Source organism: Ictidomys tridecemlineatus, chromosome 14, assembly GCF_052094955.1.
Source record: "Ictidomys tridecemlineatus isolate mIctTri1 chromosome 14, mIctTri1.hap1, whole genome shotgun sequence".
NCBI classification, from domain to species: Eukaryota; Metazoa; Chordata; class Mammalia; order Rodentia; family Sciuridae; genus Ictidomys; species Ictidomys tridecemlineatus.
In genome coordinates this window covers 38,814,086-38,829,049 of record NC_135490.1, presented here as the reverse complement: position 1 = coordinate 38,829,049, position 14,964 = coordinate 38,814,086, and the positions used below count along the sequence as shown (strand labels likewise).

The 14,964-nt window shown below is 35.6% G+C and overlaps 1 protein-coding gene across 4 annotated transcripts in view; it reads left to right on the top strand.

The window, feature by feature from the left end:
* Positions 1-13,800, top strand: part of Slc7a2 (solute carrier family 7 member 2) — a 72,569-nt gene extending 58,769 nt beyond the window's left edge. For 2 of the 4 annotated variants that reach the window (XM_078031080.1, XM_021732464.3), the window contains 6 exons: positions 851-990; positions 3,852-3,954; positions 5,497-5,702; positions 6,753-6,919; positions 7,642-7,750; positions 8,778-13,800. In XM_078031080.1, coding sequence (XP_077887206.1) covers positions 851-990; positions 3,852-3,954; positions 5,497-5,702; positions 6,753-6,919; positions 7,642-7,750; positions 8,778-8,974 — 922 coding nt within the window. In that variant the 3' untranslated portion in view covers positions 8,975-13,800. Of the gene's footprint in view, positions 1-850; positions 991-1,245; positions 1,383-3,851; positions 3,955-5,496; positions 5,703-6,752; positions 6,920-7,641; positions 7,751-8,777 lie in introns of all 4 variants that reach the window. The other 2 variants (XM_078031081.1, XM_078031082.1) reach the window with 2 other exon arrangements.
* Positions 13,801-14,964: the final 1,164 nt, after the last annotated feature.

Here is a 14,964-nt window from a genome sequence, read left to right as displayed (position 1 = left end):
CCACCTGCTAGTGTTGAGGTTTATTTTGAAGACCTTCACATGGTTTAAAAAGTCAGAATTGTAAACATATTGTGTCACTGTAGTCTTAGAAGGGTTGGACAGAGATTCATCTGTGGTTAAGCTCAACACTTTTATTAAAAGAGAAAATGGATTTTTAAAAATAAAGCATTTTACTTGTTTTCTCTTTAGTGTTCATCTTCTACAACTAAATAATAAATGGAATGGTGTTACTAGAAACACAAATAATTAAAAATCTTAAGCAAAATTCTTGTTAAACTTTACTGTTACTAACTTTTAGTTGTGGCTACTTCTCTGTACTACATTTTCAGTAAGTTGATTTTTTTAATTATCTTGTGACGCTGGGAATTATTACCAATTTGATCAAAGATTAGTCTATATGATGAAAAATAATGATAATATAAAAATGCATAGTTACTGAATATGAGATACAGCTGCTTAATCTCTTCTTTAATTATGTGTTAATTTAGGAAGTTTATTTCTGAATTATTGTCACCAAAAATGTCTTAATGCTATTAATTTGTTTTTTTTTTGGTAATGTCTAATTATTTCATTTTAATTCAATAAGACTCATGGTACACACAGATGACTTACTTGCAATATTGTTTTCAGTGTGATAATTTGGTTGGGCAAATAATCTGGAACAAAATAATGACTAGTACAATGTATTGTCAAATATTTTTAAATGTCCAATCATAGTGCATTTTAAAATAATATGACTTCATAATTATAGCTGTCCAGCTGATTTGTACACAGTTACTTGATTTCAGTGCTGAGGTGTAATCTTGCATGAATGTGTTTGCCATACTGCATGTCTTTGCTTTTCATTCAGTCTTCTTGGATCCATTTTCCCAATGCCTCGGGTAATCTATGCTATGGCGGAGGATGGGTTGCTTTTCAAATGTCTAGCTCAAATCAATTCCAAAACGAAGACACCAATAATTGCTACTTTATCATCGGGTGCAGTGGCAGGTGAGAGAGGGTTGATGTCTGTTGAGAAAAGGGGGATCTTTTTCATCAAGGATTCTGAGAAAGAATAGAAAGTTAGGTGATCACCTGTTTTGATTGATATGAAGTTCAATAGTTCAGTCATTTTTTTGTGACTTGTTCCTGTTTTGAATTTTTTGGTTCTGCATGTTATTATGTCCAGTCTTTACCTGTGTATATACCTTTCTGGAATAATACTTAAAATAACTTACATGTGGATTATGAATTTTTCTGTTCTAGTCTTCTGGGCTCTATGTTTCCTTTACCCCGCATTCTGTTTGCCATGGCCCGGGATGGTTTACTGTTTAGATTTCTTGCCAGAGTGAGTAAGAGGCAGTCACCAGTTGCTGCCACGTTGACTGCAGGGGTCATTTCTGGTAAGCTTTACAAATATAGGCTTCTTCAACACTGGACTGGAGCATTTTGTGCGCATGCATGGACTTAGAAAGTGGGTCTGCATGCTGTGCATGTAAGTTAAGAACAAAATCATGGATAAATTAATGTATGAGCATTGGAATTAACATTTGAAAATTGTGGTGGTGGTGGTGGTAAATTGAAATTCATCCTTAATTGATCTTTTGGGATTTTTTATTATGTCATTATTTTAACCATTTGGACTTCTAACTGATGTGCAAAGGTTATAAAATAATGCTTCTTCAATATGTATTGGGTATACTTTTTAAATTGATGAATGAGCACATGAAATTCTATTTTTGATACAGAATATTTAATTGAAGAATCATTTAATTTGGGAAATATTAATTTTAAAATAATGATTCTAGGATTTTTTGAAAGCTAAACTTCACCCCTCCTTAATCAAGTATTGAGAAATGTCAAAGATAAAAGATAACCTCTGGCTGGCCATTGTACTTGCTGTCCTCAGTACTGTGGCATCCCTGCTTTCTGGGTGCCTAGTTCTCTAAGACTTACAATATCCTCTTACCCCATTTGGAATCTAGTTCTATTTGCACCAATTTGGATGTGTAACTTACATTCAGAAAATCCAGATTGCCTACATTTTGACATATCTTAATATCCTTGTAAAATGCCTTCAGCCAGATTCTTATTGCATGCAAAAATTTTCAGAGATTCTACAGCTTGAAAAGAATGGTCTTAGAGGACTGTTATAAGAAGCAGGATAAAAACAATAGAAAGTTTTATAGATATATAAAATGATATAGTCTTGGTAGTAGACATTTAAGTCAAAATAATTTGTTAAAGCTCTGATATATTGGGGACTTAGAGAGGGCTAATGCTTCATTATATATGAAATGAGATTTCAGGGCTAGAAAGTATTTGCTGAAAACAGTTTCACTTTGTGAACATTTTTCAATAAATCTGACAGTTGACAAGGCATAGATTAGAAGGTCAAGTCACTTGTTTTCTCAGATTTCTGTCCCTATAAAATAAAGATTGAGCTGGATGACCCAGAGATCATTTTATTTATCAGTATATTACAGTATTAAAGATAGTTCATAAATTTTTCTTGTCAAAGGATCACACATTTTATTTAATCTCTAAAACCTTTTACTCTTTTAAATAAAACTATTGCCCAATAATACTTTGTATTCAGAATTTTAAAGATAATGTATCCCTCTCCACTTGAAAATAATGTAATTCAGCAGCATAATAAGATGTAGAAGTTAATAATGAAAGAAGGTAATTGTAATGGAATTCTTCTTTTAATGCTCCTAAATATTACATTTTGGTTATTTTGGACTCTCAGACCTTACTTGCCTGTATGGATAATCAATCATATTTTCCTCTCTAGCTACCCTATTTCACTGTGATCCTTATAAAACATACGAAAATTAAGTCTACTAGCAATAAAGAGTTTTTGAAGTTAGACTTACAGTGTATTTAAAGGAAAGATGTGGTACTGTAGAAGGAATGCAGGGATGTTGGTTTAGCTGGAGCTCTGCCTCAGCCTGGTGATTGTAGCCTTGATAAGTTAACCTGTCTGTAAAATGGGGATAATCCTGTTAGGTCAGACCATGGGCAAATGCTGGGTTTTGGGTCAAAAATGGTCCAATACCAGCTATTTTACATAGCTAAACCAAAATTATTTCCCATCTCATAAGATCATTGACTTAAAGATGAAATGAGATCATAGAGATATAAATCTTTCAGAGAGAGGTCTGGAATACCATATAAATGTAATGTGACATTCTCTACTTACTAGGATAGGGACTGATATGTGATAAATTTAAGTTAATATTAAAGTATATTTTACTTGTTAACATTATTGGGATTTTGTGTGCAGGACCACAATCTGGTCTCTCACATCTAACCAGTCTACCTGGAATGTATAGCTTTAATCAGAGTAGAGTTTCATCTATATCAGAAATATTGAATTGAAAATTATTGTATTGTTTAATTTTGTCATACTCATTTCAAAGTTTTTGGGTTGTATGTACTTCTTAATACAGATAGAAATTAAAATGGCTATATAACTTCTAAAATGAAAACTCTCTGAAATTTTTTTATGGTTTTTAATAGTGAGCTAGCCAGTATTTGCTAGCAATATTTTTCTTCTGAGACATCCCAGGACAGTATTCTATCATATATTTTCACTGTTTGTCAGGACAAATGTGTTGCAAATAATAAATGAGACGTATTTTGTACTTGCTAGACAGCTGAGGGTCTTTGAAGACTGATTAGCAATTTATATGACCTAAAGAACACTTTATAACTATGAGAAATATATTTTCTATACTTTAATTTGTCATTGATACTGAAATTTTTAAAAAAGTGCCAGTTATTTGTCCCTGAGTCAAGTGATTAACTGTATTGAATTTCATCAGAGGTTATGAACTTGGTCTTTTTTCCTTTTCTTCTCCCAATAGCTGTGATGGCATTTCTTTTTGACCTGAAGGCACTTGTGGACATGATGTCCATTGGCACCCTTATGGCCTACTCTCTGGTCGCAGCCTGTGTGCTCATTCTCAGGTGAGTTACCACTGGTTCTGAAAGGCATGTGCCAGGTAGGGCTCAGGGAGTAAAGAAAATGGGTCTTACCATCCTTGCTTTCAAGGATGCCAATAGTCTGACAAGGTGAGAGGCCATGTCCGTCAGTAAAAATCATTGTAAAGTGGCAGAAGCAGAAGCAGCCTTGGTCTTTAGCAAAGAATTGAGCACAGTTTGATCATTAGTGATAGGTCGGCCCAATCTATAAAGACATTTAAATATACAATACTTTTTGTCCCGATAATTCAGTGCCAAAATTTTACACTAAAAGTTTAATTGAAGAAGCATGCACACATATATACATACATATTGCTGTATGTATATATGTGACTGCATGACCAATATGATTCTGCAACCTGTACATTCAGAAAAATGAGAAATTAAACCCTATCTGATTCAAATGTATGATATGTCAAGATCATTGTACTGTCATGTGTAACTAACTAAAACAAATAAAAAAGAAGCATGCACAGATAGATTTAAAAGATGTTCATGGAAAAGGTAAATTTACAAGGGTGGAAAAAAAAAGCAACTAACCTATCAAAAAGAGAATGGTTAGATAAATGAGGATACATTTATTCAGTGGATTCTTTTACAGCAAATAAAATGATAATTGTGTGGATATATATGTCAGTTTCAGGATGTAAATCTATATATAGCATCTGAGCTTACTTAAATAACATATGTTTACATAAAGAATTGATATATGTATATACACATATATGCCTGGATGAAATTGTACCAAAATGCTAACAGTGATTAACACTGGGAGTGGTTCCACGTGGTTTTAATTTTCTTCTGCATACGTTAGTGTATTTTTTCTCAGTGAGCATATTTCTTTATATGGAGGGAAAATACTACTTTCTAAAATAAGCAAAGGCTGCTCAGAAGAAGAGGCCTCACTGGAGAAGGATGGGGGAGATACCAGGAGGTGGGGCCTGTGGTAGGAGGTGCAGGCTGCTAACTTGACCACTTTCTATAGAGGAAGAGGGCACAAATCATAAAGGAAAATGGTATGCACTGGGTAGGGAGAAGGCAAAATGGTTAGATGAGCTTGTCTGGGTTAAGCTACAGGAGTCAGATTGGAAAGTTAGTGGAATGAGACCAGACTATGATGAGGCCTTTGAATACCAACCTGAAGAGATTACACTATTCGGTAGCTGGTATTTAGCCAAAGTTTCTATACTGTTTCCATGAACTTTATTTCCTTTGAGCTTAGTCGATTTCAGAAGCAATTATCCTATTGTCACAATTGCCTCACCTTAAAATTTAACTGTTTTTTGCACCTATTGTATAACTTTCTAATTAAGTGTTTTCAGAGAAAATCCAGGGTTGCTACAGATATTTTATTGAAAAGGTTTGTGACCTGGGTCGGCACATCATGTGTCTGGGTCGTGGGAAGAGTCACTTGATTGCACACAGTATGACTTTGTAACATGTCCTACTTAAGAGTTGTAGCTGCTGATTTCACTTGAGCCAAATGTCTCTTTGAAAATAAAGACACAAGTATCTATTTGGGGATAGGTACCAGCCTGGTTTATGTTATGAGCAGCCCAAATACTCCCCTGAGAAAGAAGCTCTGGGATCATGTGCTGATACAGCCTCAAAAAGTGAGTCCCAAGTCATCATGCTACAACAACAAGGCTTCAGCCTGCGAACACTCTTTAGCCCCTCTGCTCTGCCTACACGACAGTCGGCTTCTCTCGTGAGCTTTCTGGTAGGATTCCTAGGTAAGTCTTCTTCACTGCATGTGGTAAAGACCAGCAGATGTGTGTAATTGGAGCCAGAATGAAGTGAAAGAAAGAGGACAGTAGGACTTGTGTTGCTCTAACCTATGTTAGCAACCAATTTGAGTCCTGAAATTTCCACCTAACAAGTTATGAGTAGTTGAGATTATGTGAGTATTATCAAGATAGGTTTATTGTGTCTTGATAATTGAAGAGGAAAGGAAGAAATTCCCTAAGGAAAGAGTTGCAGAAGTGCAAAACATTTCACTGGCTGTTAGGATACTCTGCTTTAAGTCTGTCAAGTCAAATACCTCTTCCAATAATGGAACCGGAATCAGATGGGATTGGGAGGCAATGTAGTAAATCTTTGTTTGCTCACCCAGTTATCTAATTACCCGTAAATCCAGTGACTTTTCTTGATCATCATGGGTGTGGCACCCTGCTAGGCACTTGGAGTAGCAGGAGAGATGGTCCTTGCTCTCACAAGGCTTTTATGGCACAAGATTATTGCTGGCAAGACAGGGAAGAAGAGGTTTCTCTGAAGAAGAGTTAGAGGACCCTCTAACATAGACTAGGAATCATGTCATTGTCTGAAACAGGGAGAAATGATGCAGGTCATATAATATTATCCATCTGAATTATCACTTTATGTTTGCAACAGCTTAAAATACACTTGCCATCTCTCATTGGGGAAAAAAGAAGCGGGGGAACTGTCTACCCTCTATAGCATCCCATCAGTCCATGTAATATAATATAGTCAGAGAGTAGCAAATGAGGTTCCAGATGGCATATGGGCAAGGAAAGCAAGATGGTAGCATCAAGTGAGAAGGTTGTTGTCTAAGCAGACGGTAATGCAGAATCATGTAGTGTTTCTTAAATCAGTAAAATCAACCATCTCTTTTCCCAATGCAAAAGAAGAAAGGAGGAAGCAAATAATCTTTATATTCGGTGAAGCCCATATATAAAGAACTCATGTTGTATCAGAATAGACTGTTAAAACTGCAGAAGTGAAGTGCATATGCTGACTTCATTTTAATACTTACACCTTGGCAGCATTCCTCATATTGGGCCTGAGTATTCTGACCACGTATGGAGTCCAGGCTATTTCCAGGAGGGAAGCCTGGAGCCTCGCTCTTCTCGTGCTGTTTCTTGTTCTCTGCATCGCCATCATCCTCACTATTTGGAGGCAGCCACAAAATCAGCAAAAAGTAGCCTTTATGGTATGTGTGGTGGGGATTAGAGATCCTAAGCATTGTATGCACTCACTTCCTCTGTTTGAGTTGTTTAAAAAAATAATAATAATCCTAACAAAGTTAACCCATGAACAAGAATGTCGAAATTCCTGGACATGTCCCTTTTGTCACAGTATTCTCTCTGTTGTACTCCTCATTGCTAAAATTTGGATATGCTCCTAACGCAAGATTTTTATATAGGGTAATAAACAAATTTTTTTTACTAATCTGTAATATCAGAAAAATAAATGGAATATCTTTAGAGATTCAGAGCCCTCTCACATTTATTCCCATCGAAAGCCCTTCCTCTGAAATAATCATGTCCTATTAGAAGTGAGAGCAGGTTTGGGCTGGAAGAGGGTTACCATGTATATACAGAGTTCCAGTGGCATGCCCTGTTGATTTCTATAGTAGACAGATAAGCCCTAAACCCACTTTATCTTGGTGATGATGCAGAAGTTATTGGGTTTGGTCAAATCTCCTATTGCTTTGAGCTTCAGTAAATAATCTGAAATGTGTCTCTCCTTTTAGCAGTCTCTAGAAGTACGTTTTTTACTTGGGTTGGTTTTCTTGGAAGAATATAAATTTAATGATGCATTTTGAGAGTAATTATGACAAATTTATTGCATAATTTTGGAATCATTTGGGGAACATGCTTTCAAATATGAGTATAAAAATATGAGTTTAAAAAGATGTCCTTTTCCTCTTAGGTTCCATTCTTACCATTTTTGCCAGCATTTAGCATCCTGGTGAACATTTACCTGATGGTCCAATTGAGTGCAGATACTTGGGTTAGATTCAGCATTTGGATGGCTCTTGGTAAGTCTTTTAATTTAGTAGTTTTGGGAACTTTGGCCCTCTCTTTCATTGTTCATGGGCTGTCATTAGAGAATATTTCCTCTCTAACCTCAAGCTTTTTAAATTTTTTTTTTTTAATTCTTCAGTTCCTTCCTATCCCAAGTCTTGAATACATCAGTGTTTTCTTTCTCAGGTATTTTTCACATACCTGTTTTTCTGTTTGTTTGTTTTTTGCTATGCTTGAAGTACTAGGGATAGACTTCAGGCTCTCGCACATGCTAGGCAAGTGCCCTACCACCCAAAGATATCTCCAGTCCCTCAGATCCCTTTTTTAATTTAAATCTCTCAGTAAGCCTGGAAAACCACTTGGATTCTATTTTCTCCAACTTACAGATGAGAAAAATGAAGCACAGAAAAAGTAATGTCATATCAACCCAAATTCTCACCCAGTTTTCTAAAATATAACCAAAACACAGCAAAATGCTTGCATATATGTAATTACCTTAAGAGAATACAAAAAACATCACCTCTTATCCTCACACAATTAGCATGACCATTGATTGACAATTCCTGTATACACCATTCTTTGGCCTCTCCTGGTGATAGTGACATGTGGAAGGCATATCCATGTCCCTTTTGTTAACACAGGACATGCTTTCCAGAATAACTAACCATGACTGTGATAGTCCACCATGCCTATTTAAGATGTAATTTTAGTCTTTACCCACATGTCATTTTGTTGAAAGTATGGTGTTGAGTTTTGAAAACATACATATAATTTTATTCCACATAAACATTGCCTAAAAAACATTTGTTTAGAGAAAAATGCATTCTATAAGGTTAAAAATAAAGAAGTACATTTTTCTACCAGAAAAAATATAGAGGAGACATGCTATGGGGTACCTTGTATTTGCATTCCATTCTTCTAAAATGGCAGAAAGAGAAGGGGGGAAAAGCCTATTAAGTTGTATGTTAAATTTCCCAGATGAAGAGTTACTTTCTGAGACACCTAAAACTTTGTTTTGTTTTGTTTTTTTTCCACCAAAAGGTTTTCTTATTTACTTTGCTTACGGCATTAGACACAGCCTGGAGGGTAACCCAAGGGATGAAGAAGATGATGAAGATGCTTATTCAGACAACATTAATACAGCAGCAGAGGAAAAATCTGCCATTCAACCAAATGACCATCACCAAAGAAATCTCAGTTTGCCTTTCATATTCCATGAAAAGACAAGTGAATGCTAATGCTTGCAGGAGCAGAGCTGGTCCACAGTCTACATACATATCCTACATTGAATAAACTATGACAGGATGTCATCATCATGCTAGGTTGTCATGGGATTGCGGCGTGCACAGTTCACCTGAATTGTATCTCCTCACATGGTGAATTATATGCCTGGGGAAACCTCCTGAGCTCTCTTCTCAGTGATGAATATCCCTAAAATAGTGTATGTGTGTGTGTGTATGTGTGAATGTAGGTATATGTTTGGGAACATGAATGTTAAAAGTTAGTTGGTGTATTTTACCATTATTTTGTCACATCACACCAGTATTGTCATAATTGGTGGCATATACTGCACATACCTAAATAGAAGTGGATCACTGAATAGAAAGTGTTTTGTACGTGCCCTCTGTGGTTGGGGAAATAATGATTGCTTTTCCTTAATAGGCTTCCTTAATGTCAGTGCAGGTACACTAAAGATGCAGTTGCCCACTATCATGTCTATCACTGGTAGGGGTGAGGGGATAAAGAATGAGCCTTTTCTTTAAGTGGTAAATACCAGTAATGAGTTTAGTTCAATTTTTTTCCTGTGTGGTACAACAGTTTGCTAACTTCAGCCAGAAGGAGCATTTGCCTCTGCTGTTATATGCAGGACAGAATGGCATTCCATGTCACCAGATGGCATCCCCTGGAACTCTTCTTTGCAAGCTATAGTCCTTAGAGGTGAGATACCTGCACCGTCTGCATCCTCAACCCACTGAAGTGCTTGTGAGATGTACTGTGATCTACTTGGGACTCATAAAACTAAGGAGTGAGATGGGCCCCATGGCCTGAAAGCAGGAATAAATAGAAGTCACTTAAACCAGTAGAATCTGAGAAATGACTCAGTTGGTGGAATAATTCATACATTTTTTGTAGGACCTGATCACAGTTCAACATTTTTAACTAAACAGGCACAAAATTCACTCCTCTTTTTCTATTATTTTGTCTTATCCTAAGTGTGAGGGGATACAATAGCAAAATCTACCTTTACAACACCAAGTAGAGGAAAAGATGCAAGAATGTAAGAAACAACTCCCCTATTCTGATATTAAAGTGCCTGTTTGGATAGTAAAGGGCATTTGACCCAGTTTAAGGAGTTAAGATCTATTTTGATTCTGTTGTTTCTTTTGGAAGCACTTAGGGAAGTCTCCCACCCTGCTCCCCAATAAATCTTTTAGCACTTTTTATTGCCTTTGCTTTTAAATGACTGTTAGTCATTTAAACTATTAAACTATTAGTACCAGTTCCAGTGTTTCGCAATAGCCATCAATAAGTGGGGAATTCTTTTGATTAAGAACGTAATTACTTAAAGCTTTAAACTAAAAAATTAACCAAACTGAATTAAAGCTATATAAACATGATAACCTTTGTCTATGAATAAATTGTATATGTTAAAATATTCTACATTCTATATTTTACCTTATAGTGGATCATAAATTCATCTTCAGTGTGTTTTGCTCCTCATGAATGACTTTTTTGTGCAAATAATTAAATGGTTCATTAGAGGAGGCTAGAGCTAGACACTTACAGGTGGGTGGCATCCCAGAACACCTGGGTGAGTGTTACCAAGCATGCTAGTTGATCCCCCTAATCCAAAGGCAAGGAAAACATTTGTTTTCTGACATTTCTTCTAGGAGATCAGTTATCTTATTGATGCTATTCAAGTTGCAATTATATTGTGTAGTCAGGAGTTGTTTTAATTGAATATCAGATTAACAGGTAGGAGGCCTATGTTTATAGCTGCTATGTTTTAGCATCCCTAACACAACTCATTACTGACATTCCACAATTTCCAGAATGCATGTGGTAAAATCTGAAGCCCAGCCAAGTTTTACTGAAGGGGAGGAGTTAAATAAGCAAGGGGCAAAATATTTTAGTAAGGACTGTGGGGATGAAATCCTTGCTGTTCTAGCAGTACACTTAGACCCTTTTTATTCTAGAAAAAAATGTAGAATGGGCCCTTCACACAGGAAATGTGCACAATTTCATATATGAATCTTTAAATCTTTTACTATAACAAAATTAAGAAATTAGCTTAGAATGTGATAGGCAGCTAAAATAGTATGCCCGCTATATTCAATTAGGGAGCAGAATTAAGTTAAAAATTGTTTTTTCCACATTGAAACACTTAGTAGACAAAAATGTCTATGAAGAGATGCTTGGTCATGGCAGCACATTTTTTCTGTGAAGACTCAAGTGGATGTGCCTGTTTGTATGTATGTAAGCATGTTTATGTATGTATGAGTGATGTATATGTGTGTGTGTATTTCAAATATCCGTGTATTAAGTTGTGTTTATGGTAGGCTTTGATATTGTTATTTGGATAGAAAAACAACTGATGTGGAGAAAAATTAGTGTTTTATATTGATAGGTATTTTAGGTTTTAAACTATTTAAAAATATACAGCAATTTTATATGTATATTTTCTATAGATAGATTAAGAAATATTTATCATGTTTCTAATATAAAATCACTGAACTCTACATTATATATATATTGTAACAGGTGCTTTGTAATCTAAATGGAGTAGAGGTAGGGACTTTGGGTATCACTGTTTACTTGTTTCCTTTGTACCTTTTCTGACACACCAGTTCTGTTGCCTGCATTTGAATTTATAACCCTTTGAGCAAAATGTTATATTTACTTTTTTAGGATTACCAAAATGTTTTATGTAGATTTGACTAGTAATCAATCAAATTTTTATAAAGTCTTCTCCAGAATTAAAAAAAAAAGTATATCACATTCTTTTAATTGTGATTAAGTAAAAGCAGCTCCCATAACTTTTCTTTATATACTAGGAACTATCTTCTCAACATTTTTCAATGAAATGTCTTATAATGACTCCTTAATGTTTTTCTCTAAAAAGGAATGCTTTGTGAATTACCATAAAAGGCAATGCTATCCCTGCATTTAAGAAGATGACTGTGCATACTATAGTTTAAAAACTCCTTATGAGAAAAGCTTGTTAGAGCCTTCAGTATAAACTAAAATTCAGATAATTACTTAACCACATTTTCCCCCAAGATAAACATCAAGAAAAGTAAAATATCATTTGATGCATACACATGTACTTTAGTTCTATGTATCAACATCTCAATGTTGAAACTAATATTGGTATATAAAATCTTACTGTTACCCAAGTTGATATCAATCAATGAAAGGCAGGATAAGAGCCTGTTTTTTATTTTAATGAAAAAGTTTTTAAGCTTTTTTACTTTAAATATTAGCCAAAATATTTTCTGAGTCCTGGGTGTTGGCAAGTTAGCTGTCAGTTCTTTTTGATAAAACATTTTTAATTAGAATCTGTTTTTACCATATTTTCTAAATTCATTTGAGTACTTCACAAGGAGTATAAGGGAAAGTAATTGCCCTCAATGATGAGAGAGCCGCTGAGCCTTATCATCTCTCTCTATCAGGGAATAACTACATGACAAAGTCGTGCCAAAATTCCAGCTCTCCTTTCCCTGCACCGTTGCTCATGATTTCTCCTGATTGCTTCAAGTGACAGCACCAAAATTACAATTCCCACAGGGCTTTCAAGGATTGGGTTTAGAGCATACATCATGGATTATTAAGATTCACATGATTAGTATTTCTGGTGAGTGAAGTTAACTACCCTTTTTGCTAGTGCCAAAACAGTGCCTTCTCTGTACGTTCTCTACTTTATAAAGTCCTCTAACGTGCTTATATATCAAGGGGAAAAGTACTGAAGATCATATAGTACCTAATGCCAGCAAAGGTCTTTTTTTTTTTTTTTAATGTATGGATGTGAAAATAAGGTTGCTTAACTTGTTTTTGGGTTTTTTTTTTCCTTGTATAATTATATTTAAACACTTTAAAATAGTTTTCTGGTTTCTGGATTTTCAGAGGCCTGATCCATTGTTGTTGTAGTTATTGGTTCATAATGTTCTTTATTGTTTTATGTATACGGTATGGTCTTATTGATTTCAAATGCATTTGTTATGGCCCAACCCAGTGGGTAACACTGCTTGCTGAGAACATTGTACTCAGCTGTTGTTCACCATGGTTAAAGCCACTGCCACAATCTCTGGGCCTTCAAGACTCTTCTTTGACTACTGATAGCACCATCAAAACCAGAACCCCAGGCTGGTTCCAGGGTCAGACAGCCTGTACCATGTGAGCAGCTCTAGCTACCCCTATTGGTGGGGTCTTAGAATAATGGGGAGAATATGATATAAAAGACTTCAAATGCAAATAAGTTTGTTTGGGGTCCTTAATTTCAGTTCTGAATATCCCATGAGTATGTCCAGATAAATAAGGACCAAGGAACATCTATGACTCGTGGAAGAGGTGGCTGCTTCCTGGAACTGGCAGGGTAGGAGTAGGGCCTGCTGCTCTTCCTGTACACTGACGTGCAGAGTGCATGGCCACGACCCAATTCATTAGAGCCTTTTATTACCAACAGAATAGGTTTCTCTGACCCAAAACTGGTCAATGGACCCTTTATTTTTCAGATCCACTACCTGTGCCTAGTTGTCTTAATGCTTCGTTACCATTGTACTTATTAGAAATTATTGATAGAGTCTAAACCATACAGCAATTCTATGTCTGTAAAACTCAACAAATACATTGCAGTTGTGCTAATGTAAAGATTTTTTTGTTGTTGTTTAGGAGATAATTTTAAATTTAATGTTTTCAATGATAATCAGTGTGTCTTTTTACTTTTAAAGTTGGATTCTTTTTTAGAATTTGTAATAAAAAAACTATTGCTGCTTTAACTACTGTAAAATATGCTTTCTAATGCGATCATGTATTTTTAAATAAATTTTAATGTGACAAAAATTAAGTATGCGTGTTTCGTACAAACCAAAAGTATGCATTTCATATTGACTAAAAGCTTTTTTAACTGGGGGAACTTTAAAACTCAATGTGATCTACTTTGAAACTATTTTGTTATACTTGCCTGGGGCCTACTATATAACTGCCAAGACCTGCAACATTAAAGAAATGTTTTTCCATATCTTCAAGCTTCTTGGCACATTCCCAAAACTATCAGTTGCTTCTGAAGCATGCTACTCCAGGGTCTCACAAGTGAGATTCTACACCACCTCAACTGCCATTTCATGGACCAGTCATTTTCACAATGCTCCGATCTATAAGAAGCTATTCAATGGTCATCCCACCAAACCATAACCTTTAATAACTGGTGATAGGTTTTATAGACCTAAAATTTTTTCAGTATGGTAAATAAATATTTACCAACTTCAACCCTTTTGACCCTCTGATAGGGAGAAGTGAAAGTATTTTGAACATGATTCTAAGTTACAAATCTTTTAAATTAGCTTAATTTTGAAATTTCTTGGTGTATAGTAGTTATATTGATGCTAGTAAAATGGAAGGAACACCTTGAAATGTGTACACTTTGATATCAATTTAGCCAGCACAGGAAACCATGCTAAAATAGCTAAGAATTTGCTAACTAGATACCTAAAACCATGGATCTAATTGTTGTCTTGATTAGCATTGCTAATAGGTGTGGGTGCCCCGTCTCTGCTTTGGCACCATGGGAGCACAGGAAGGAAGAACTCCCCAGCAGCTGTGTCTGGGTCCAGGCAGGACCCCTTCAGGGTACGAACATGACCTAAGTGTTGTGTAAAGATGGCCACGGATAAGATTTCTCCTTGGGCTCACAATCCGTGAGTTGCTGAGGGACTGTGTTGAGAAGTCCCCATCTGTGTGGGATGAGTGATTCATTTCATCCCATAAAATATCTCAAAAAAATTCCCCAAGACATACAAAAATAACTCCCATCAACACATTACCTCAACTGTTTTAAAGTAGGTCAAAGTATGGGTGAAACTGGAAAGAAACTCAGCGCAAAACGGATTTACTTACGTGAACCTTTCTGGTAACAGTTGATAGCCGCCTCTTAAATATGTTTAGATACCAGAGATTTGAGAGATCATAAATGTGGGTAAAGAGGCCTTGTTCCTCTACCAAGACTGGAGCA